At 33.9% G+C, this 26,941-nt stretch overlaps 1 protein-coding gene and 1 long non-coding RNA gene across 4 annotated transcripts in view; one reads left to right on the top strand and one right to left on the bottom strand.

Moving 5' to 3' along the window:
• Positions 1-515: 515 nt before the first annotated feature.
• The window catches only part of wge (BAH domain and coiled-coil containing protein winged eye), a 208,323-nt gene continuing 181,897 nt past the window's right edge, over positions 516-26,941 (bottom strand). For all 3 annotated transcript variants that reach the window (XM_076419055.1, XM_076419054.1, XM_076419056.1), the window contains 7 exons: positions 22,885-23,007; positions 20,340-22,747; positions 8,032-8,260; positions 7,400-7,968; positions 5,010-5,192; positions 4,793-4,954; positions 516-3,637 (listed from right to left, as the gene is read on the bottom strand). In XM_076419055.1, the coding sequence (XP_076275170.1) occupies positions 3,410-3,637; positions 4,793-4,954; positions 5,010-5,192; positions 7,400-7,968; positions 8,032-8,260; positions 20,340-22,747; positions 22,885-23,007 (3,902 nt within the window). In that variant the 3' untranslated portion in view covers positions 516-3,409. The remainder of the gene's footprint in view (positions 3,638-4,792; positions 4,955-5,009; positions 5,193-7,399; positions 7,969-8,031; positions 8,261-20,339; positions 22,748-22,884; positions 23,008-26,941) is intronic.
• Positions 13,787-15,915, top strand: LOC143206490 (uncharacterized). Its single transcript, XR_013008441.1, has 3 exons — positions 13,787-13,916; positions 14,224-15,432; positions 15,499-15,915. It is a non-coding gene; the product is annotated as an uncharacterized LOC143206490 (long non-coding RNA).

Consider the following 26,941-nt stretch of genomic DNA (forward strand, 5'->3'; position numbering starts at 1 on the left):
TAAACAATAAACGAACCACAGAAATAAAAAACTAATCAAATGCTTTGGTGGTTGACCAATATTACACACCCGATAGCGATTCAAACAAAACAATGAAGTTGACCGAAAAACAATTGCAAAGTTGCCCATAAAGTTGAATCTCTATTTATTCTGCGATTATTAATTTAGATTGTTAGTGACAGCATAAAAAATATACAGCTTACAATTTAAAACCGTTAAAAACTCAACATAAAGAGAATAAGCATTGTAGCTTATTAATTGAAGTTGTCCTGCATATGTTAGGAAATGTAATCTTTAAGTAAAGCACTTAAAAATATTTCTAGTTATTTCAATAACGAATATTAAATAAAAAATTAATGAAATCTTCAAATGAAAGTACACATATACATATTCTGTAATAACATTTAACATAAATTTGTTATACATTTAATTTGGTACATGTATTGTACATAAAACTAATCTCTTGCATATAAAACAGGGGAAAAAAGAAAGATAGGTAAAGGAAACAACACTGGTCATGATGAATGTTTAATGAGAGAGCTAAAGCTTTTTATATGTACAAGCTGATAATCATATATACAAGTACTATCTTATTTTTCTTGTTTATTTTTTATTCTCCACTGAACCCTGCATGTATTTAAATACATAAATCATACTGATATATATTTATATATAATTTTTATTTCACCATCGTATTTTCGTTAAATCAATATGCAAAAATAAAGGCATTTCTGTACATACACAAGCATATCAATTAGTAATAAAATACCTATGTTTACTCTATGCAGTTTCTACATCGTACATTATTGTTTCTCGGGAAAAGGCGAGGGGATAATGAGGGGAGGATAAGGGAGTTAAAAATCTCCTAACTATATATTATCATATGAGGGAATAAAATGTTATCAAATAATATCAAACAAATTATCTGGAATAAATTAAAAAAATAAGATCCAAAATACTTTTCTGCTTTCTTATATACGTTAACAACAATGAAGAAATGACGTAGATACTACGTCAGAATAGTAGGTAAGTTAAAGTATTAGTGTGTTACTATTTCATGTGGATGACGGGAGATTTAACAATCAATATCTGCATATACAGAACGAAATGAAAACAACTCTGAAAATAGAGTCAGACTATCTTGTATACTTTTAAAGCACCTAAAAAATGTATAAGCGTATAGTTGGGGGGTAAATTAATAAAAAAACAGATACTTAAATTATACGTGAGGATTTTCTCACGATTCTAAAATAACTTAATACCTCAATGAGGAATCAAGAAAACAATAATACCAAAAAGAATGAGGAAATGTACTACTCAGTAACGTGTTATCAAAACTAAATAAACAACTATATATTAATATTGTAAAATATAATCGTATACAGCATGAGGGATGGGGTTAAAAAAGATTTGACGAGTGAAATGTCTGGATCTGAATAATCAACAGAAAATGGAAATAATACTCGACATAATAGTGCTAGTTTTGATTTCCGTCTAAGTACTATCGTTTTGAGTACATTGCACGTTATTGATAACTATAAACTATTCAAATGTACAAAGGAGGATTGTGGATCAAAAAATGCCCAAAACCAAAAATAAACACGTAAACCTAATTTTCTCACAGTCAAAATATCCGTCTTTTCGTTTCAGCTATGTATATCACCAATCTATACTTTTGCCTTTGGGCTTTTTTGACTTTAATAAGTCTGTCAACAATTATTGTTATAATAGAAAAAAGTGGATTAATCTCAGTTGCCTTAGAACACCTTTACTCACTCACTAAATTTATATCGGTAAAATATTGGTTTACTTATTATGGAAGCACTATTAATATTAATATAGTCAATTCAGAAAAGCATTGATATTTACTGTCAAAAACATGTTTTATTAAATTTTTGTTTGATTCCCTTTATATTTAGCAAACCAGCATTTCAGAGCTGATAACCATAATCGACTCAATGGGTAACCGCTGTCTTAATGCCCGTCAAAAAATATCATAAATGTAAACTCCAAAAAAATGCATTATTTTAAAAGTGTCTTAAATATTAAACATGCATAATCAATGTTTATATTTTGATTATTTAAAATAAAGCATACAAATATATATTTTATTGCTTTGACTATCTTTTTTATTTATTTTTCTAAATTATAAACAGAAGTTTGGCATACATGAATAAAAATACGGTTAAATATAACGGTGTTACAAAAACATTTTAAGTTCTTATTATTCAAGCTAAGTCGATTATAGCTAAAAATTCCCTAGAATTTACTGTTTATTGAAACTCGTTCTTAGAGTATTTTTATTTATTTGTGTAATAGCTCAATTATTAATTTATAATGATAATTCGCTGTAAATATGTATTGGAATGTTTAATATGAGTGTATTCTGTTTTTCAAATCTTAAAGCTTGACTAATATAAAATAGGTGTGTAATATCTATGTTGACAGACCCAAACATTGAGGTTCTTAATTTTAATTCTAACATTACCATTTGTATTCTAGTCCAATAGATATCAGTCATTAGGTCGAAAATACATAAAAGTTAGGCACCTTTTCAACAGTCCAAACGTTTCATAATTGTATGATTGTGTGAAATATTTTTAGAAATACATTTTTGTGTTTTTCTGGGTACCTGGTTAAGTAAAGGAGACCAAAATGACTCAGCTATTGGTCCTAATATCAAAATATATATACTCTGTAAGCTGTAACGCTTCATATCTGTTTTATCTTCAATATATATATTTGTAAAAGAGATAGATAACTACTTTATATACAAAAAAACCTACGATAAATTTGTGATCGCTGAAACTATACAGTTTCATCTTTTCTTATCTTTGACACCAAATGTTTCAAATTTAACCTTTATAAATATTTGTATGTATAATATAATTCGCGTTTCATGTTTGTTTCTTTGTTTCTGAATAAATTTTAAAAAATATATATGGCGTAGATGTTGTAAAACAATCTCGGCGTCCCACAAAATAAAAATCAACAAAATGAGTGAACGGAACACATGTAACATCAACAGAACAACAGACCTCAAAAAACGTAGCACCAAAAATCACTAGATCGTATATTTTCATTCTTAAACGTTGGTATTGCTGTTTTAGACTTATATTAACTTGTGAGCTTGACAGCAATCATAACTCTGCGGTACCTTGTCAATTTTGCGTCTTAGAGTTGATGAGGATACCAACATATAGGTACTGAGGCAGAGTTAAGTTGGTCAACTAAACTCATATATATTGTCTTTAGTACTACCTAAAAACTGGACAGACACACAACATTTGGTTAAATTCCAATATTAGAGTACATCTGGTAGTTGGTCATTTAACATGGCACAATATCTTAAGAAGTACCACTTTTTGTATATTTTTGTACTCAGAAAGCAATGTTACTGAAACTCCCATCAGTTCTGCTCCATTAATGGTATGCCATTCTCCATTCTAAGGAATAATGTGGTTGGTTTGTACAGTCCTGCCAGGTAATACATGTCATTATTTTCATATACAGCTTCATAAGCTGTTGGGTCCTCTCCAAATCGATCGATATAGTCCTTCAATGGCACTACGTCACATTTGTGTGATATAGTTTGAACGTCGTTTTCGTCAACATGATCGGATTCGAACAGAGCGCCCTAAAAATATAATACATCGTTAAATAAAATCAAATCATTATATAAGTTTATTAACATAATTCAGTTAGCGGCTTATTTAATCATTAAATTAAAGACTCAGTTCTTTTAAATATGTTTACATTGTATTCAGATCTTTAACAAGTTAGCAAAAAAAAATTATGTGGTATGTTGATGGTTGAGCGTTCCAACCAACACTTTCATCTTTAACAAAATCATATAACAAAGCCATTCTGTGGATATTGTTTTGCATGGTTTTCAAAAACTTCCTTTGACTTATTATATTAGAGTTGTTAATGATTGATTTTCCTTGAACAATGTTCAACTCAATGTCTTTATTATAACAATATCCTTATTTAGTTACCAGTTCACTTAATATTTTGCTGATAAGTTTAATTCACACAGTTCAATTAACAATTCAACACACAGCAACACATTTATTTAATTGAAGATTAAAACGAAACTTGATAATATACCCAAGGAAGTAGAATACTTTACTTGTAAGTTATATTATAATCAAAGGATATACCAAAAAAATAATGAAAAAAACATGTCCGACGTTTAAACCCATGTTTAAATTAAGAGCAGTTTAGGGTTACATCAAATATTTCAGTTAGTTTTTAGGTAAATTAAATTCATTTCAGCAATTCCTGTTTGTAATGATTTATTTGATGACAATGTTTCGAATTAATCATGAAGGCAATTGAATGATTGAACCAATTGAACGAATACATGGTCTCAATAATAGAAATATTCCTCAATTCAACAACAAAATTCAAACTATAATGTCCAATTGAGGATGCTATTTTGATCCATATTTTAATTTTTATGAGTTTGGTAAAGTTGATATTGAGCAATATAAAATAAATTGCAATAGACATGCTAAATTAATAATAAAGAATTACATAAAGCAGATATATTTAAATATAAACATGGTTTTTGAGACAAATGTAATATAGTTATAAACTAGTGTTATTAATTATTTATGTTTAAACTTTTTTATTCATGAGGGAAAATAAATAATATTAAAAATCTGGTTCAATCTATATACAGATATTGTGGAATTTTTAAAAATATTGATGACTCTTATGTATGTAATTCTAGATAATAAATAAATATAAGGTATATTTATTATATTAGAAACAGCTAAGAACTTACTGGATATTTGAGATTCAAAGTATGATTTTGTAATTCTTCTGGATGATAGAACCATTTGACTTGAACCGTCATGCTTCCATTGTCTTCCCACATGGATTTAATTCGGCCTATATAGGGACGGTCTGGTCTACCAGTTGATAAAAAGACAGCTGCATCGCCAACCTATATAATCAACAGAATTAACCATAGTTCAAATATGAGTAACATTATAACTTACATTAATAGATTCCTCTCCTCTTTGGATCGACTTATAATAAGTACATTTTTTGTACTTGCTTTTGCCTTTACGACGCTTTAGTCCTTCACCTGCCCAGTGCCACATTTGCCTGTCTGGAAGAAATGCTCTTATCATGCTTCTGCTTTCCGATGATTCCTGTCTATCACGGATTTTTTTCGATTTCTGGAAAAAAAAATAGAAATAAGTTATTGTAATAAAACAACAAATAAAACACTATAATTTTAACAGATATCTATTATATATTTGAAACAAATATTTAAATATGGTATAAAATCACCGTTGTGATAATAGAAACAATAAACTGGACTCAACCACTACCTATATCTGCTACTGTATCATGCGTTTGAATCAATTTAATTAATAAGGTTATATTTTGCGTTAGTAATGTTTTGTTAAATGCAATTTTTGTCGATATCGAAGCCTGAAACAATCCACAAATCCTAATTTATTTTGCATAAAATCCATTACAGTAAAGTCAAATTATGAATGATTTATTATTATATAATTATATTTAATAATTATGTACTATTTAGTATCTTATTACTTACTGGAATTGATTTCTAACGTTTTTCCGACAAAAAACTTTATGTAAAATGAATTTCAAAAAAAAATACTAATATTACTGCTATTACTTTTTCCCATTTTTGAAACAAATGGTAGTAAATGTGACTAAAAAATAAAATTAATAATAATACTATAATATAATATAGAACGATATTAAAATTGAGTGCTTAAAATATTTTTTGATTGGTTTTAATATTAGATTTATGTTTAGAATTATTGTAACTAATATAATTTATAACAACGGTGTTAATTCGGTGTAAATATACTTCTGTTGTAGTATCAAGTCACAAATAAGAAAAAAATCTCTCAGTTTTGCAAGTGAGCCAATCTAATAATGTAAAAAATCACATACTTTGACATCTAATATCGATAGAGTAATCAAACTTAATTAAACAGATGAAAACTTTATTTCCATTTTGTGTGATGACCTCTGTAATATTTATGACATTTAATAATAATATAATTTATACAATCATCATCGATGTGTGGTTAAACTTAAAGAGAAAAATAAAGTATCGCAAATTTGAAAATGGTAGTCAAAAAGTGTCAAGTTAGATTAATTATTCTATTAATGACTAATATTTCAATAATTAATTATTCTCTCCTATACTTGTAACTCATTATTCCTTAAAGTAATCAATTGATAACTAAAGTATGCACAGTTTTGGAGCTGAGCAACCAACAGTTTTTTATAAAGTAAATTGGGAAGATGAATCCAAATCTGCAGTCCGTTATTTAAAAGTGTTTCTAGTTTTCGATACATTCAACATCTCCTTGCTTGTCGTTTGTGTCTCCCAAGTTTTGCGGAAAAAAATCAAGATATGAAAGTAGAAAATAAATTTTGAGCTCCAAATTGTCGATTACGTGTTTTTGGTTACCAAGAAAGTTGTGAAAAACACTTTGAAAGGATGTCCATGCTGCTGCTTAATTAGGCGTTAAACATTTTGTAGGCTTTGCGACAGCTATTAGTTTTCGAATATAAGTCCGACAAATGTTCCTTCTTTGATTTTTAAATTTCGATTGAGTGCCTTGACAAAGTTCTTAAAGTTTTTTGTTGCATTTGTACTAGACTGGCCTCTGCATGTGGAAATAGCTTCGACGCTGATGATACATCATGATATTTGCATTGTGCTATTTTTTTGCATTTATAAGGACAAAAGACAAATAAGAACAAAACATTCGTCGAACAAAAGTAGCAATAATCTACAGGATTTTTCTGTTCTCTAAATAATGTTGGTACAGAAAATGAAACGTATACATTTTCACCAAGTGACTACCCTGCACGTGTTACAAAACGGTTTCGGTAGCCATCATCAGTCAGGCTTGTCAGTGTTTACTATAGCGAATCCAAAGTACTAGAAATACGCATCGTGTTAGTGCATTCGTGATTATATTTCGAGGTTTACTGAGTATTACATATAATATCCACAAATGTAACAAAAACACTTTGAATCGACTTTGCCCTTTTTCTCTCCATTTTCACAAGTTCCAGATGATGTTTAATGCAAGGTCGTCAGCTGACATCCGTTAAAAGACAACGGATCAGAGTTCAGGGTGTCAAATAAGGTTGAAAATTGTTCTCATCAGCTCGTGTCCAAAATTTGGCCCAGTTTTGTAAACTTGTGTAATTTACACCTAGATTAGATTGTTTTGTAATCATATTATTATAAAGGCTTACAAGGCTATACACGAAATAATATATCCCTTGCTTGTAATATTACTAATATCAAACTTTAAAACATCATAATATATGAATATTACGAGATCGTTTATTTCCCAAGAAGTTCATCTAGCTCTATACTTACATTTTTCCGCGTTATATCCAAAATTTCCTCCATAGTGGCCTCATCTTCTGAATTAGCAAAATCATCTTCCTCCTCTATTACGCTACCTGCTTCCTCTTCATCCTCCAATTCCTTATTATCCACGTCGTTGTTCTCATTCTCCGGATTAGCGGTCCCTTCGACAACCTTCTCTTCCTCGCTTTCTTCATTAACTTCAGCATCCTCTTCTTCATTTATTACTTCCAAGGTGGGTTGGGCTATGGTCGAATCTTCAGAGCTAACGCTGGACCTGGCAGTTTTGTCGTGATGTTTCTTGTGCTTTCTATGTTTTTTATGATGCTTCTTGTGTTTGCAAAATTCGTCGCAACACTTGTGCTTCTTCTTAAGTTTCTCGCGTTTCTTCTTTTTCTGTCGTTTCTTTTCCTTGTGGACATTAACGGGATCGGTAGACGCTATATGTGGCATTACTGGTGCTGTGACTACTGGCGTCTTGACAGGTTCGACGTGGGACTGTTTCTCTTCCACAGACACGCTGGTAGAAGTGCGTCGTTTTCTCTTGGAGAGGCTCAGCAGAGGATTCGGGTCATATTCTAAAAGTCGTTTATGATATATAATTATATTTTATTAAATAAATTCATGTGAATGAGCCTTACCAACAATGGGGTAGTTGGGGGGCAGTAACCTGATGTCCTGTAATGAAATTTTGCCACTGTCACCGTCATCAAATTCGACGGAGACAAATTTTCCATCCAGATGAGGATCCGGGGTTCCTGGTTCGGCAGCACTGCCTGGATATAAGCACCTATACTGTTGGCTCCAGTACGCACAAAGTCGCGTGCCTACCGGTAATTCCTCGGTACTTTTTGGAGCTACCTCAACAATCTATATAAAGAAAGAAGAATAATTTAAAAAGCATGAAACGAGTATGATATTATTTTCTGAAGTCAAAGTTCAAGAAGTTAAAAATAGTTTTGATTTTATTAGATTAGTTTTAAAATATTCGCGTGAAATTTTAGAAATAACAGGTCAATTGAAAAGTCCCCGGCCTACCATAGTAAAACACATATTTTTCGCAAAATTAGTTTTTTTTTTGTTCAACATAATTCCCTCGAAGTGTGATATACTGATTATAGCGACCCCCCAACTATTCGATACCATTTTTGTAGTATAATATTTCTCATTTGCTTCAAAATAGGCCTCAGTTTCGGCGATAATCTCTTCATTCGACGAAAATTTCTTCCCGGCGAGCCTTCTTTTCAGATTTGAGAACAGGAAATAGTCACATGACGGCCAGATCTGCAGAATGCGGTGGATGAGCAAGCAACTCGAAGCCCAATTCATGGATTTTTGCCATCGTTTTCACTGACTTGTGACACGGTGCATTATCTTCGTGAGGCAGCACTTTCTTTTTCTTCAAATGCGGCCGTTTTTCGGCGATTTCGTCCTTCAAACGGTCCAATAAAGCTATATAATAGTTGCTGTTGATGGTTCTTCCTTTTTCAAGGTAGTCAATGAAAATTATTCCATGCGCATCCCAAAATAGAGACGCCATAACCTTGCCAGCCGACTGTTGCGTTTTCCCATGCTTTGTTCATCATGTGCAGTCCACTCGTATGACTGTCGATTGGACTTCGGAGTGAAATGATGGAGCCATGTTTCATCCATTGTCACATATTGATGCAAAAACTCGGGTTTATTACACTTGATAATGCTCCAAATCATCAACTCGTCGTTGTTTTTTGGTCAAAAGTGAGCTGGCGCGGCATCCACTTTGCACAGAACTTTCTCATACCCAAATATTCGTGAACGATATGATGTAGACGATCAGTTGATATCTTTAGAGCGTTTATTATTTCATTCAATTTCAACTTATGATCATTCAAAAGGATTTTGTGGATTTTTTAAATGTTTTCGTCAGCAACAACCTCTTTTGGGCATCCACTGCGTTCAACGTCTCCGGTGCTCATTTCACCATGTCTAAACTTAGCACACCAATCCTTGATGGTTAATTTTCATGGGGCAGTGTCCGGAAACTCGGCATCAAGCCAAGTTTTTCTTCAACTGTATTTTTTCCCTTCAAAAAGCAATATTTTATCAACACACGAAATTCCTTTTTATCCATTTTTTCACAATAACAAAAGTTGCTTCACTCAAAATGTTATAATTCACAAACTAATGATCCGACAGCTGTCAAATTTGTACACGCACCTTTTGAGGGTTAGGGCTAACTAAAAAAAAACATATGGATTTAATTCTAGTAACGCCATCTATGTGTCAGGCCGGGAACTTTTCAATGGACCTGTTAGCTTTAAATCTATATATAAACGAATTGCTGTTCGCTACTCTCGCCAAAGCTTGAGAACGGTTAAACCGATTTTATTAATTGTGGTTTTAAAATATTTGTGGAAATCCAGGGAAGACTTGTATAGCGAGAAAATATGAAATAATTGCGAGAAAAATAGTAAAATATTAAAATATGTCAAATATTTGTGGTTTATTTGTAACTGAAAATGTTGAAAACTAGTTAGAACCATCGGTCACTATTATCACACCGTAAGAAATTTACTCGGCACTGAGCGTTTAATACTTTATCACATAGTCCTTCCAATAAAACAGCCAATGCACGTCGTATATGAACATCGAATATACTGCCAAATGTAGTTTGCAGAAACGTAAAATTCGTTTTAAACTCGGAGCGAATTTTTCTCTCTCATTTTGCCCTATTTAAAAAAGAGACCGAAAGATTTTTGATGCGCCAAAACATCGCATAAACGCATCAGTCTATAAAATTCAATTTGTGTTGATACTGTCAGACCCTGTTGTCAAATGCGTATAAAATGCCTCAAAACATTAGGGATAATAATTAGAGGTTACAAACCGGAAAACGTAAACCGATAATGATCTACGTGCTGACATCATGAATTTTAACGACGTGCATTGGTTGTTTTATTGGATAAACTATATGTAAATATTTTTTGGTAGGTACATCAATTCTATAACGTGAAAATAAAGTGAAAAATAATGACATAAATGTCAAATACTATATAACTATGTGGTAACAATATTTTCAATATATATTCTAATTCTGATTGCAATATGTAGTGACCATTTATGATAAAGCATATTTTGTAAATGTATTTCAATATTGTTATTATTTAGTCACAAATTTGCATTAACGCTAAGGAGAAGACGATCTGAGTTTAGTTGTCAAAGTCAATCAAATGTGCGACGAGTTAACGCTTTTAACGCACTGATTATCAGCGAGGGACTGAAAATGATAACAATGTTGTATTGGTATGTTGCGTTCGAGAGTGACTAGAAAATGGATGATAGGCTTAGAATGCAATGAGTTTGTGCACATTAAACACAACAACAGCGAGCCCTGCTCAATGAAATTGAGCTATTCTACAGACGAAATGATCCTGTAATCCAGGAAGGAGCAGTATTCTACTACGATCAGGAAATAGATTCTGGTGCCAACAATTCAGTTATAATTGGGGAAAAGATCGTCTGTCAATATTGTCCGGCATTAAAATAAAGCGGTGAAATTGGTATAATCGGTCGCACCACCACATCAGTCATCAATATTTCTGGTATAGGAAATATGGATATGGGAAATGATTCTAACCACTTCTTGGCCAACATTCAAAACTATAATAGTTGTTTCCAAATGATGTCGATTGGTACATCGCATATTATACAGTGCCATTTTAATGTCCACTTTCAAGGTATCATACTATAAAAGCTTTTTATTAACATTCAAATTGGTAAAAAAATAAGTTAACAAAATCTGTTAGCGCTGTTAACACTTCCACATACAGACCATCAATTCTTAGATATTTATTTATTGAATAATCTAGATGCGGAAATTGATAGGCGTTGTGAAACGAACTATTATCCAAGAAGTACAAACGTTTCTTCATCAGATAAACGATTTAGTCAACATGTTTCAAAGCCATAACACAACCATAACATCGTCATCAGAGTGGACTGAAGCACCTGCCGATGAGCACGCGAGGAGGTTTGGTTCACCGACAATCGACGAAGTGGCTACTGTTAAGCCATGAGCAAAATGGTGAGGCGACAAAGTGAGGCCCATGGCGAGTGAATGCGGGATAAAACTATTAGACGCCGAAATCGAGCAAATATGATTGCAGTTCTCGCTTCGCAGTAAAGCTGTACATAGTAGTAGGTTTGGTACAATAGCAATTAATACCGCACTAATAACGACTGAACTGATATATAGTTCTGAATCTGATTGCGAAGACGAAGACTCCCAGATAACTAGTAAAAGATAACTGAGTTGTATTTAGAAAGAAGAAAGACTCATGGAGAATTTACTTTAATTAAAAAAATTTAGTGAAGAAATTAAATATAGTCTACATGACTTGTATCGTATAAAACTTGTCGAATCCGCACAGCGATTAATTCTTCTTCCATATTTAAACACTGACCGTGACTTTAGAAGAGAGATTGTGACAACAAAACTGCGTCAATAGCTGCGCTGCGATGCAATATTGCGCGGTAGCTATTGTTCTTTAAACCCACAAAATCTCGCCGTGACTCACGCTCCGTCAACTCACGAAGCTGCGTCTCATTTTGCGCCTGGTCTTATTGTCAAAGAAAATTTGCAAGTTCGTCTCGATGAACAACGTACAACTTCAAAAGGTGTGTATCACATCTACACAGGTGACGAATCTTGAGCATGTGCACCAAACAAAATAATAATCCACCGTATGGGTCCTTGCAGACGAACCAAATCCAACAAAAGTAATTCATATGCAAAGCAATTTGAAGCAAATGGTTGTCTGCTTTTTCAGAATAATTGATGGGCCATATTTGTACAGTCCTGATTTCCCATCAATTGACATTCTTTACCGGCATATCAAGAATAAATTGAGTTCAAAACGTTAATGCATTTAAAAATTACGTTTTGGAGGTTCCTCAATTAGACTGGAAAAAGTGTTACGAAGAATGGTTCAATTAAAAATGTTAAAACCATTTTCATTAATAAATTACTGTATTTTCAGTATTAGGCTCAAAACATAAATAGCAACTCTTTAAGAATAATTTTTACAAACAAACTAATCGACAAGCGAAAACATGGACTGAAAAATCCCGAGCGTAACAAAGAAGACGCGTTTTTTTTCCAAATTGGCTTTATTCATCAACGTAATCTCCATCAAAACCCACACAATCATTCCAGCGTCACTGTAACATTTCAATACCACTTTTGTAGAACGATTTATCTTTTGCCTTAAAATAGGCCTGTCACCAGTTGCTGTCCACTCAGATGGCGATAGTTTTGATTTCGGAGTGAAGTGATGGATCAATGTTTCATCTATTGTCACATATTAACGCAAAAATATCGGTTTATTTCGTTTGACTTGGCGAAATACTGCTCAGAATCATTAACACGTTCTTGTTTTTGGTCAATATAAAACCAACATGTTCTTTTGATATCTTTATGATATTAGCTAACTTACGCAACTTCATTTTTCGATCATTCAAAACGATTTTGTGGACTTCTTTCATATTTTCTGGTATTACCACCTCATTTGGATGTCTACTGTGTTCTGCTTCTTCGGTGTCTCTACGACCACGTTTGAAGTCAGAAAATCAACGTTTTACTGTTGTTTCACTTTTCAACCACTTTTCGAGCCAGTGCTTCGCTCGAACCATATGTTTTCCCATCAAGAAGCAGTGTAAAATTAAAACACGAAATTGTTTTTGATTCATTGTTTTGAAAATAACACTCTTAACCCAATAACTCACAAACTTATGAGTCGAATATCATGAAATTTTAACAGCTTTCTTTTGAAGGATACTACTAACTGGAAAAGCGATGAATGCAATAAAACTAACTCCATCAATGTGTTAGGCCCGGGCCTTTCCAGCCCATGTGTTAGTCATAACTTAACAATATATAATGTAATAAGGCATTCGATGAAGTTTAATTCAAATCTTTAACCCAAAAAACTTAAAAACACATGGTTGTATCAAAAATCAAGAAAAGTTGTACTGTACTGTGCTGTAAAATAAACAAAAATAGGCTGTTTAATATGTATTTAACCTAGGCTAGAGATAGTATTATTATCATTTAAAATTCAACATTATTAGTAAATATCTAGTCTATATATCTAATATATACCTTTCCCAAAGAAGTTATACTCTAACCACAAAATACTGTGGCCATAAAAACTAATGAAAATTGTCTAAGACGTTTATAAATTGGAAATATTCGCAATATCATGATTATTCAACGTATGGTGTTCATGGTGAACATTTGTTCAGTATCAAAAATAAACAGACACGTGTGTCAACTTTAAAAGAATGTCTGGCGACGTTAAAATGCAATCCGAATAATTTTTGGCGTCGCTTTATAACTATTGACAAAACATTGAGTCACCGCAGGACACCATAGGTTAGAAACTACTTCAAGTAGTAGATTTTCTTAAACAGAATTGTGCCAAAGAATAAATCCTTGATGATAATTCTGATGGCTATTCCACATAATTTGGATCAACAGTTGTAGCAAGTAAATTAATAGATATGTTAACAATTAAAACATTATAAATGTATTGTATGAACAACCGTTAAGCAACATAACCTAACTGTTAAATTCGACAGATTTGACATTTCCCTAGATAAAATTCTATTTTCGCTTTAGTGTTGTTGAATTATTCATTGTATACAAACGCTAATTATGAGCCTTTTAATTTGCTTTTAATTAATTGCATTTTCGACAATCATTTCTTTTGAAGAAATCGGCTGCCTAAGTTCATATATATACTTATACTTTTATACACTTATGTCGATGCTGATTCCTCATAATTCAATTGAAGGTTTCCATTTTAACGATTTAAAAGTGCCGATTTTAAGGCCCATGTGTCAAATAGATCTACTACGACAGAACCAAGAACAAAAAGTTATGAGTTCGTCAAGAAGAATCATCCACATCGACACAGAAACGGAATATTTATGGTCATAAAGTCTTCCTAAACATATGATGGGATTAGCAAGGTATAATGTATAACGAGCTGTTAAAAACAAATGAAACTGCTAGAGCAGATATCTATCGACGCCAATGAAACAAAGTGGACGATCTATTGCATGACTACTGTGAGTTGAAGGAAACACTGTTGCAACTCAAATGGACAGTTCTACCCAGCGTATTAGTGAGTCTTCTGATTACAAAATGTTCAGATCGATGTAGCATGACACACGGTTAGATCACTGACAAATCAGTATCGAAAGTGGAAAAAGGGCAAAAGTTGAAAAATATTTTGATTAATATATATTGTGTCATTGTTTCTTAACAAATATCCTTGGAAAATTAAAAAATGATCAGAATAGATGCAAACACCTAATATTTCATTCATCGCCATGATTAACACTTCATGAGTTAGGATATTTATTCAAGAATTATCTACTTAACCAACTAATATTTATTAAACTGTTGACATTTTGATAAAGCGCGAGTAAATTCTTTTGGAAAATACTTGGGCTAAATTCAACATTGTAATGAAATTATTTTTTATCAAACAATTGGATCTGACTAAACGTGTCATTTCACAAACAATCACAGTTGTTTTGAACATTGAGAATCTTCAACTGGAGTGTCAAAACTTTAAAACACAAATTCAAAACACAATTTCTTTAATTGACAAATTAATAAAAAGATAGAAAAAAATCGTGGTTGTCTCTTGCTAATCTGCATAAAGAATTCGTTTCAATTCATGTGAAAACTACAATAAGGAAGGAAACTGCTCAACTGGAAAGTATTTTCAGATAACTTCATAAATTAAATGTTGGTGTAATATACATTTTTTTAGAAATAGGTGTTGAACAAAGATACACTGTAGACCAGATTGGAAGAAAAATATGGTCAAATGGTAAAATTGTGAATAAGCTTTCGATAGATTAGAAATTAACAATTTAGTAATTTACTTGAACAGTCATTCTAATAGTGACTGAATGAAACTTTCCTGATGTGGACTTATAGCCCAATGTCAATTGCCAAGACAAAATGATAAGAGCGGAAACAACTAAAGGTGTGTATATAATTAATATAGGATAATTGTAGAAAATCATATTATGTATAATATTTGAGTGCATAGATATTCAGAGTCTTCATAAGCATTTGGTGGGAATGCCTCTGGAGAGAATAGATATACAGATAAATAGATTTTACAGATGATATGTCACAAGGATTTGAGAAAATTCTGCAAAATCTGTAAATTTTACAAGAAAAATGTACATAGGCAGTAACAGAAGAAAATAAGGAGAAATATACTGAATTCAAAATAACTTGACAAGAAGGGAATGTGAGATGGAAACGTAGCAACGAAGAAAACATGAACTTGATATGGTACTACTACATAAAAAACGCTAGAAGAAGGCTAGAACTGTACTTCATAGGTGGTGTGGAAAAGAGTTAAATACAAATATAATAAAAGAACCTCAGCCTGCAAACTATTGTCATTGTATAATTAACTGTAGTTTAACTCTTTTGAAAATATACGAATTGAAGTTTCTATAAAGTTTATTATGCCTTGTTTATTGATTAAAAAATAAAGGTTTCTCAATTCAATATTAAAATTCTAAACTATATAAAATAATATTGGTAGTTTTGGACAGAATAATTTTTTTTCGAGAAGGGAAAAGAAAAACTAATAATGAAATATTAATATTATTTGAAATGATAAATCTAGAACCTCTTATTGCTGTTACAATCAAAACCGTTCGTAGTCAATCATTTGTTTTGCTATTATCGAACATTTGGGCCCGAACCTCCCGATGGAAACGGACTGATAACGACGAACAAAAAAGATAGGTAACAAAACAGAGAGAGAGAGAGAGCGAGAGACGGGGCACGTCTTCTACACGTCATCGAGAAAATTATATTTCAGTATCCCCATGTTTCATCTGGCGTAGCCTTGTCGACTGCACTCGGCCTGATACTGGCAGCCGCTCTTATCTCTCGACACTGATCTCCAGCATTCTCCCGCTCCGTTTCGTGCCTCTTCCTTTAACGACGACCATCGTACCGGCTCGAGCGATGGGTCTCGGTCGAAAATATCGGGCGGTCATCGGGGAACGTCTCGTTCTCGCTTCTTGTAGGCGTAGCGTTCACTCCAGGTTCGGTTATTTAGCGGTAAAGCTCGTGTCATTTTATCAGCAACCAACCGACAATGACTAACTGGTTTCGGTCTTCCGACCACATAATTTGAGTTTTAGACTTGGAACATAACGCAACATCCTCAATGATCATCAGCACTTTTATGCAGCGTCACGTTATAACATTATTTGTATTTCATTAACACCGTTTTAAAAATACTGCTAGATCACTTCGAGATCATGTTTCGTTGGAGCCATAAGAGCATTACAGCGAACCATGAAAGCAATAATAGAAATATGACGAATAATAATGTCTTTAAAAATTTTGAAATCATTTAAATGATTTTTACAGAACATGCAATATTTTCATAACCTCACAACGCTTATCTTCCATGTATTAATAGACTTAGCGAAAATTTTAACCCCCTGGTGGAGGAAAACGGTGGCACCTGGAGGCGTCAAATGTGGCAAGTTAAATCGTATATCGCGGAAGAATTGTTAGGCCTAAAACTTTTGTGTAAAATACGCTACAGATAAATCAATTCCAATAAAACGAAATACTCTTAAATCAAGCAACCAGGAATAGCCGTCAGATCGGTGACACCAAATATATAAACAAATATTTTAGGCTCTGGCCGATGCGCTGTCAGCTTTAACCGTTACGATATATCGAAAGACCATTTTCGACTCGAAAGATAACAAAACAGATAAATCGTAATAAAATAAATATACATTTATCAAAATAACACAATTTAAAGATTCTATTGATGACCTGTGAAAAGACTGTTGCTATCATATTATCAAAATAGAAATTGAGACATTTTCATTTTTAAATATAACATACTCTTCAAGATTTTTCAGCTGATAAATCAAGTACGAGCATTATTCACAGACCGTACCTACATTTTAAGGATGTACCTACATTTTAACCAAATCTTACAAGTTTTGTTAACATTTAATTTTATTCCTGATTACCCCTTTGAATCATCGTTCTTATCAATGACAAATCCGCTTTCATGGCAATTTTCTCAATTGACATAATTGTACCCTTTAATGTTTTTGTCTTTGTCTTATTCATGAAACAAAATTGATTGGTTACTATTTTAACTACTTTCCAACATTATCCTCATTTGGTATATTCTTTTCACCTTGTGTTCCAATTAGTCTTTATTCTTTTAGTACATTTCTTTTTTTATCTTACTTTCAGTTTTTTTTTAAATTTTCGTTTCTTTGATTATATTTTTACAAAATAATATACAAATCTACAACACTTTGAAGTTAATAGAAAGCACTGTTACTCAAATATACTCATAGATAATAATTATAATCCGGAAATATCATCATATTGTAAAATATTACTAAAAATAAGAAGAATTTTACTTATTTTTGCCAATACTTTCTTCATACAGCTCCAAGCAAAATCTAAACGCTCACAGTCGATATCTGGTGATTACTGTAGAAAATATTTCTATTGGTACCCACCTTGTATTGTAAAACAGACAAGAGAAACGGAATTAAAAAATTCTTATTTATCAATATCGTAGAAGTTGCTCAACTGAGTTAAAAATGCATCTAATAGTTTTCATTGTATTGTAATGTGTATTTTGCAATTTTAGCACGGCGGTGACGCCCTTTTTTATAATTTAACAATTTCCGTATATGCGACAATCTGATATTTATGGTCGTGTGTTGGTCAGACACCTTCATTATGCGGCACGGCATTTTGCATATCAATGAAAAACGATGTGTGTACCGTGGCTATTACATTACAATGCCCTTTTTTTCAATCCAAATTTCAAAATAACACTGATATTATCTGCCGCGGTCTTGCATTATTTATAATTTCGTTGCTCATTTACATTTAGTTCCGCAATTATTAATATATTATATTTTGCGCTTAACCCCAGACACCATTCGCTTTTTTTGTTTCTGTTAATTGGTATAAAATAGAGAAATGAAATTAATTATAAGTCCAGATTATAAAACATAATCCTATCTATTGTTTCTTATCTATTTTTTGTTGTTATCCCTATGAATATATTTGTTTAACATAATTTTTTAAAATTCCCTAAGTCTAATTAGTTCTTTAACTGAAAAACAGAACTATAATCTATCCAAAAAAACAGTAAACTCACTTCATCAAGATGTCGAATGTATTACTTATTACAACTTGTAAATTCGTTTTAATATTAGACAATACTTTTTTAAAAAGACACAGCACTGTCTGATGCCTCCAAACATGTAACCGAATCAATCAACAAAATTGGCCTAATTGTCAAATGTCTGTAAAATGCTTCAAAACATTAATGATATGAAGCATAAGAGGTTATAAACCAACAAATTTCAAATCGCTGCTTAATATTTGTGATTACTCTGATTGAAAAGCCGAAATTAATAAGTACTGATACTATTAAATATTAAGTTGCTGAATTTCTATTCAAGATTAAATTTATGAAATGTATAAAAACAATGAGCAGTGTTTTCAATATAAACATAACAATTAAGTCAATTATTTTAGAGATAACTGTTAATCTGGAAAGTATCAATAGAAAACTTAAGAGATGTGGAGCTCTTTGAGGGCTGTAAGTCACCCTTTCATACACTGTTAAGAAACATAGGATTAAAATAGTGTATACTCTAACTGTTTTGCAGATATGGAAAATGCATTACGGAAAATGCAGATATTAAATTAAATGTATTATTTCACCAGAAAAATAAACCAAGATGATAACAGAAGTAGAAACTGAGGAGAAACACTGATATCAGAATGACTTTACGAGGAAACACAACTTGTCTCTCTTTAAAATTGAATAGTCATGAACTTCCGCATGCAGACAACGTTAAATATCTGGGAATTCATTTTGATCGACATTTAACATAGAAAAAACATATAGTGACAAAACGCAAACAGCTTGGGCTTCAACTAAACCAAATGTATTCGGCGTAAATCTAAATTATCATTAGATAACAAGGTTTTGCTCTATAAGTCAATACTTAGGCCAATTTGGACCTATGGTATTGAACTGTAGGATACAACTAGCAAATCTAACATAGCTATCCTCCAAAGGTTCCAGAATAAAGTGGAGTCATCGTCGATGCCCCATATTACGCGTCCAACCAACTGATTCAGCGCGATATAACGTTAGAACCCATAACGAGTGTGATTCGGAGTGTTAGTGCGAAGTACTCTGGAAGGCTATTAGTGCATCCCAATGCACTCGCCATACATAAGCTCAAACACAAAGTACCATATGAACTGATTAATATACGCATAGAGTGAGATTTAATAATCTCTAGAATAAGTTAGAATACTAACTAGTTAGAATTGTATCTAGAGTAAGATTTAGATTATATGTTGTACAGCAGATTACTTACTGAATCTGATCTTCTACATGTCAGGATAGTTATATTATATAATGGAAATCATATAATAATACCTATTGCCCACGGGCAGATGGTTGATGTTCTAAGAGAATAATAAAAAATATTTCCAATAGAATATTGTTATATATCAAAGTCGAAATAAACTAAAAGTCACAGCAAAATGCGGCATCATTGGGACGTTTTGAGGTCATAAATTTTGATGTGAGTTCACTGTTTTATAGTATAGACTATATAAAAATCCACGCACGTTTTTATATATAAGTTTTAATGATCTATAATTAAATATAAAGATCTTGCCAAACAAATTAATAATATTTATATGTTGATATTGGTATACGTATTATAATGTTGTTCTATTTGAATTATATTTTTTATATATATTATGTATATTTAGATAATTTAAATTTTGATATCAACTCAATAATAAATTATTTCTAAATTTCAAAATGAAACTTACTGCATCTCTTAAAATCTCCTCCCTAGACAAGATATGTGGTCTATTGCCTCTTTCCCCATCGAGAGTGATTGAGTATATGTCAGGAGGTTCAATTGCGTTCAGTTGACCAGCGTAAAAAAGACCACCCATAGCAGTGAGGACACGCAATTTATCCATTCTCATATGTTGGTCCGTCAGAGTACACGGATTCGGTTTCTCCTCCTCCGCTTCTTCGTTAACAGGCTCTTTTGCTTCCAATGTCACTGGCTCATCTTTGACCAACACCATGTCTTTCTTAGGTATATCTTTTTGCTCGTTATCTTCATCATCTTCGTGAAACTCGTCATCTATATCTTCCTCGATATGATCTATGATGCCTTCGTCATCAACATCCTCACCTTCTTCTTCGCGAGCAGAGTTACACTCGTCTTGTTCTACCTTCAAAGTGGCTTCGGCTTTCAGCTTGGGTCGAATTTTAGATGATTTAACGTCATCGGCGACTATGGTGTTGTTCTTCACTTTCTTGAGCTTATGGATGTAGGTGTCTTCGACGAATCTAGGCGGCGTCGAGGCCGGACATTCCTTGTTCTGTTGTTTCAGCTTCTGTTTCGCTGCCAGGAGATAACCGACGAAATTGTTCTTCGGCTTCTTGGCGACGATCGTCTCGGTGCCGATGGACTCTCCAGAGGACGTGAGTCGTTTAGGTCTTCCCACTTTTCGTTTCTTGGAGGACGAGTGTTTTTCGGGCGAGGAATCGGTCTCGGAGTGTCGCCTCTTATGGACCTCCTCGAGTTTTGGCATCACGGATAATTTGGGCGGTTTCAGCAGCTCGCTGGTTTCACGAACCTCCTTGACCGGCGAGTCCATCTTGTCCAACACTGGCGGAGGGGTACTGCTGCGATCCGAGTGTGTCGACTTCTTTCTCGATTTTTTCTTGGAGCATTCCGAATGGTGCGAGTGTTTCTTCGGTTTCAATTTGCTAAGTTCCTTCTGTTTTTCTTTGTATTCTCGTTGGAGTTCCGCCAGCTTCATTCTCATGTCTAATTCAAAAGGGTTCATACAAGGCCAATCGCCTTTGCAGCAAAACGTCTGCGGCGACTTGCTCTCGAGAAATTTCTTTACTTCCAGTTCGGATTCTGGTGTTCTGTAATGTTTATACTTGCAGGCACACTCGTCCGAGTCGGCTTTATCTGGAGACTCTTTCCTCTCTTTCTTGCGATGTTCCTTGCGTTCCTCGCTGGATTTCCTCTTGTCACTTTTCATTTTCTTCCTCTTGGGCTCATCGGACGAATGCTTTTTCTTTCGTTTTTCACGGCGTCGCTCTTTATTCTTGTGCCTGTCCTTCGATTTTTCTTTGACGGGCTTGTCTATGTTCTCTTCCAAAATCCTCTGTTCGGCCAAGGCGCATAACAGATCCAGGCCGCCTAAATTGTCCGTAATAGGTGGCGCTTTCTCGGACAGACTACGATTGAAAGTGGCTTGTTCTGAGGTAGTTACTGAATGGTCCTGAGGAGCTTCCGGTGAAGATAACGGCTTTTCTTCGATGGAATTTCTGGAACTCTCGAACTCGACTATACTGTTCGACAATAATTCTAGCCCGCTTAGGTCTGGGGTTATTTCCGGGGTTTCCGTCGCTTCTTCGGTTTTCTCCGCTTCAATGATAGGGGCCTCTTCGGTTTCAGTTGACGATGACGTAACCACAACCGGTTCGTTTGGTTCTTCCATTGGAACTTCTGTGATCGATGGGGCGAGAGTCTCATCGATAACGTTACTTTCGCTCTCGATTACCTTCACCATGTCCGGGAGCTCTTTTATTTTTTCTTCCACGACGCTATCGGGAATGTAATGAGTGGTGTTGTCATCCTCGCTACAAATAGGTGTGTCGGTCTGATTACTCGCGTCCTGTACCATGGACGTGTTGGCGGGTTCGTCCTCTGGATTGTGTATTGAGTCAGGAGGTGGTGTTAGACAAGCTGCCACCGGCGACGTGGCCTGGGACCTACACGATGCCGCTTCTGTTGGCGGGTTGGGTGTTTGCGACAATATTAAGTTCGTCGGATGTTGATAGATGACGTGAGTCGTCACTAGCGGTGGTACGGTTTGTTCTGTGGTAAATACGGTACCAGTGTTGCTGGCAATGGTACTGACGGCTTGCAGCGTCTTAGTCTGGTCGATAGTACCATCCGTTTCTATCTTAATCAGTGTGGTAGCGGGCAAAGGCAGAGGTAACTTCCTTTTGGCGTCTGTGGTAACAGCCACCAACCGCGTGCTGTGAGTCTGGGTATGTTGAAGTGTGGTGCTCGACAGGTAGTCGGACGAAGCGGAACTCAACAGCTGCAGCGGAGGAGGGGGCATCGATGGTAGCGACGGCAGCAAGACGGACGACGGTTGAGGGTAACTGGGCCATACGACGGTCTGTGGAAGCGGTTCTGAAACAAACGAGCGTTTACAGTACATCGATATGGTCTAGAAAAGGGTGCTAAACAGGAAAGCAGCGGGGTTAGGCGACAGCGTAACAAATGTAAGCGAAAAGGAAAAAAATAAATCAACTAAAAACCAAACTAACCTATTCCTGTGGTGGTGGATAAAAGGAGAATTCCCCCAGTGGTAGAATCGCGAACTAGTTGATACCCCACCGGAGGCATAGTGGATACCGGAAGGGGAACCATAGGTTCCACTGGAACATTCGCTAAAACAAAAATGTAACGTTACGGCAAAGAAAAAAATAAAAAACGGCACAAAATAATAGCATGCACAAGAATCTCATAAGAGTATTAAAAAGCAAAAATTAACTTACAGTGTGCACCAATTATACATACAATTTTAGACTGGCTTGATAAGAAACGTCTGTTTATTTTTAGTAAATCAATTTATTTTTTCCTTGTAATATTATTATTATCTTGCTGATATCATAACAACTTGTTTATTTTTTAATTATGTGGCTCTTATCATCAAACACATACACACTCAATAAAGAATAGCCTATGCGGTCCGGGCAATTTAAAATGGTTATATTTCATCTAGAATATATATGAACTGAGGATTAGCTGTTGTTTAATCCATAACGCATTGGCCGACAAGAATCCGATTTATGTAATAAAAAAAGATCTTTAAATCATTCAAGATCAAGGTTTCTCCAACATTTTTATGTTATTTTTGTCGTAAAAATAGATATTTGTTATATCTATTTCTGTTTCATTCATCGCTGTTGTGATAACATATGATATTGAATAATAAAATAATGTTTTTTGGGCAACATTTTATGATGATAAAAATAGTGACTAAAACTGCAGCTTTCTCTTTATTGATCAATGATAATATTGGATATTAATAATAAAGTTTTTTGGTCAATATTCTATCGTAAAAGCTTTCTCTTTATTACGTCAGGTTTTGGCAGCTCTATATTTCGATTCATTTACATTGCATTATAGAATTAACAGGTCAATTGAAAAGTCCTCGGCCTACCGTAGTAAAACACATTTTTTTTAGCAAAATTAGCTTTTTTATTCAACATAATTCTCTTCAAGGGTGATACAGTGATTATAGCGACCCTCCAACTTTTCGATACCATTTTTGTAGTTCGATTTGTCCTTTGCTTCAAAATAGGCCTCAGTTTCGGCGATCACCTCTTCATTCGACGAAAATCTCTTCCCAGCGAGCATTCTTTTGAGATCTGAGAACAGGAAATAGTCGCTGGTGGCCAGATCTGGAGAATACGGTGAATGAGGAAGCAATTCGAAGCTCAATTCATGGATTCTTGACACGATACACTGTCTTGGTAAAGCAGCACTTTCTTTTTCTTCAAATGCGGCTGTTTTCGGCGATTTCGTCCTTCAAACGGTCCAATAACACTATATAATAGTCGCTGTTGATGGTCCTTCCGTTTTCAAGCTAATCAATGAAAATTATTTCATGCGCATTCCAAAATACAGACGCTTTAACCTTGTCAGCCGACTGTTGCGTTTTCCCACGCTTTGGAGCGGGTTCATCGTGTGCAGTCCACTCGGATGACTGTCGATTGGACGTCGAAGGGAAATGATGGAGCCATGTTTCATCCATTGTCACACATCGACGCAAAAACTCTGGTTTATTACACTTGGTCATCTTCAAACACTGCACCGAATCATTAACTTGTCGTTGTTTTTGGTCAAAAGTGAGCTCGCACAGCACCCACTTTCCACAGAGCTTTCTCATACTCTAATAATCGTGATTGATATGATGCACACGTTCAGATAATAACTTTAGAGTGTCTGCTTTTCATTCAATTTCAATTTACGGTCATTCAAAATCATTTTGTGGATGTTTTCGTCGGGAACAATCTCTTTTAGGTGTCCACTGCGTTCACCGTCTTCGATGCTCATTTGACCACTTCTAACCAACCACTTAGCATACCAATCCTTGATGGTTGATTTTCCTAGGGCAGTGTCCGGAAACTCGGCGTCAAGCCAAGTTTTTGCTTCAACTGTATTTTTTTCCTTCAAAAGGCAATATTTTATCAACATGCGAAATTCCGTTTTATCCATTTTTTTACAATAACAAAAGTTACTTCACTCAAAATGCTATAATTCGCAAACCAATGATTCATTTAAAAACTAAGATTTAATTCTAGTAGCACCATCTATGTGTCATACCGGGGACTTTTCAATTGACCGGTTATTTAAAGGATAAATATTGTGGTTTCGAATAATATATAGCGTTAAATTAATTAGTCTTTGTCGACTTTTACTGTTATTTAATGCTATACAAATATTTACTAAAAACCAATTAAGTTATTTCCTACTGCATTATTTCCTTTTTGACAGGTCGGTGTAAAGAAGGCAGCTTCACTATGGTTGAACAATTGACGGTAGTTTGTGAATGAAAGGGGAAAATCAAATGGAGTGACCGTAACACCGCTGTAGTAGAAGTTTCGCTGATTACACATCACTTGTTTAACAAGATAGAACAAGAAAAGCTTTGACGATGATAATATTTTTCAAAGATAACTGTAAAATGACGGTTCCAATATGATCTAGATATTCATATTAAAATTATAATTAATGATGGTGACTTTGATCATATTAAGGTTCTACTAAACTAAAAAACAAATCTACGTTGTTATATCAGGTGTGCCGGAAAGTCATTACCATTTTTTTTTCGGAAAATAACTACAAGATTTTCAAGAAAATGGAAAAATTTATTTATTCATCTTTCAGTCAGGTTTATGGATGCCAACACAAAAAACGGTTTGTGCTTTGAAAATCATTCATCGAGCCAGTTTCTAACTTCCTCGGAATTGGCGAAGTGTTGCTCTGCTTGCAGTGTCCATTTGATGCTAAAATTTTATAGTCGGACGGGGTAAGATCTGGAGAATACGACGGATGCGATAATATGTCTCACCCAAGGTGTTTCAATGCTTCCTTGACGGGTTTTACTTTTTTAAAATCATTTCACTGTCACTTGCGGCCTATTATGGGCGTTTCTCGATCAATGCATGGTTCAAATTGATCGTTTTTTTTTTCAGTAACAATCACTATTAACTGTTTCACCAGGTTTCAATAGTTCGTAATACAACACGTCACTCTGATCTTACTAAACACAGAGTATTGTCTTGCGACCAAAACGATTTGGCCTTAGAGATGATAGGTCGACTTCGCCTGATGACAAATGTGACTTAGGGTTTTTAAAATAAATCCACGTTTCATCACCCGTCACTATTAGATGCAAGAATAACTACCGATTATACATAATTTCACAAATGATTTTTCGATTTCCCATTCGCCCTGTCATTCAATTGACGTGGCACATTTAACGCTTCTACCAATGGTTTTTGGATTTGGATTGGGTCTTCATCGAATCTCTTGTAGATTCACATGTTCAACTTTTTTTGTCTACCAGAACATTATGTGTCTTGCAAATTGTAATCGCCACTTTTGAGTTTTTTTAAGGTTAGAGCAAGCTCACACAGGCATTTTGAAAGAGGTGTAAATCTACAACGATACTACTTTCACAAAATATAACATGTATAGTTTTGAAGCCTAATGCCAGTAGGACAAAATAACATATGTGTCAAATCATAACATTGCATACTTAAGCCCACCGACCTCTGTTAGAAAAACCGGTAATAACTTTCCGGTACACACCTTGTAGAACGGTAGCATTGATGCTAATTGTTTATCCATGCATTGAAAAACTTTGAATATATGGTATTGTTTACAATTTCCATATTTAAGTCAACTTATATACTTTTCTGCTTTATCTATTATTTTTATCCATTTTTATTTTAGCACCACGGGACCCTTTGAGGTAGTTGAATTAATTTGTACCATTATAAAAATATTTTACGTAAGTACTATAAAAAACAACGGGATATTTCTTACTTTTAATGTTTTTTTTTTCTAGAAAACATGAGTTATTGAATACATTATTCTGTACATGTACCACTAACTATTACTATTAGGGAACAACGTTCTATTCTTTTAATCTTCATAATAATGAATGTTGAGCTTATATAGATCATGTGGTACGACTATAAAAAATGATAACGGAAAAAGAGGAATCTGTTCAATACTGCACGTAGTGTAAGACTTTCGATCTATTTTAGTAGTACACGTAGTGGCGTTTTTGGTAAAAAAAAATGTTTT

The sequence above is a fragment of the Rhynchophorus ferrugineus genome, unplaced genomic scaffold (genome assembly GCF_030347505.1).
Source record: "Rhynchophorus ferrugineus isolate W39M unplaced genomic scaffold, kcgeb_rfMv2 rfM1, whole genome shotgun sequence".
NCBI classification, from domain to species: Eukaryota; Metazoa; Arthropoda; class Insecta; order Coleoptera; family Curculionidae; genus Rhynchophorus; species Rhynchophorus ferrugineus.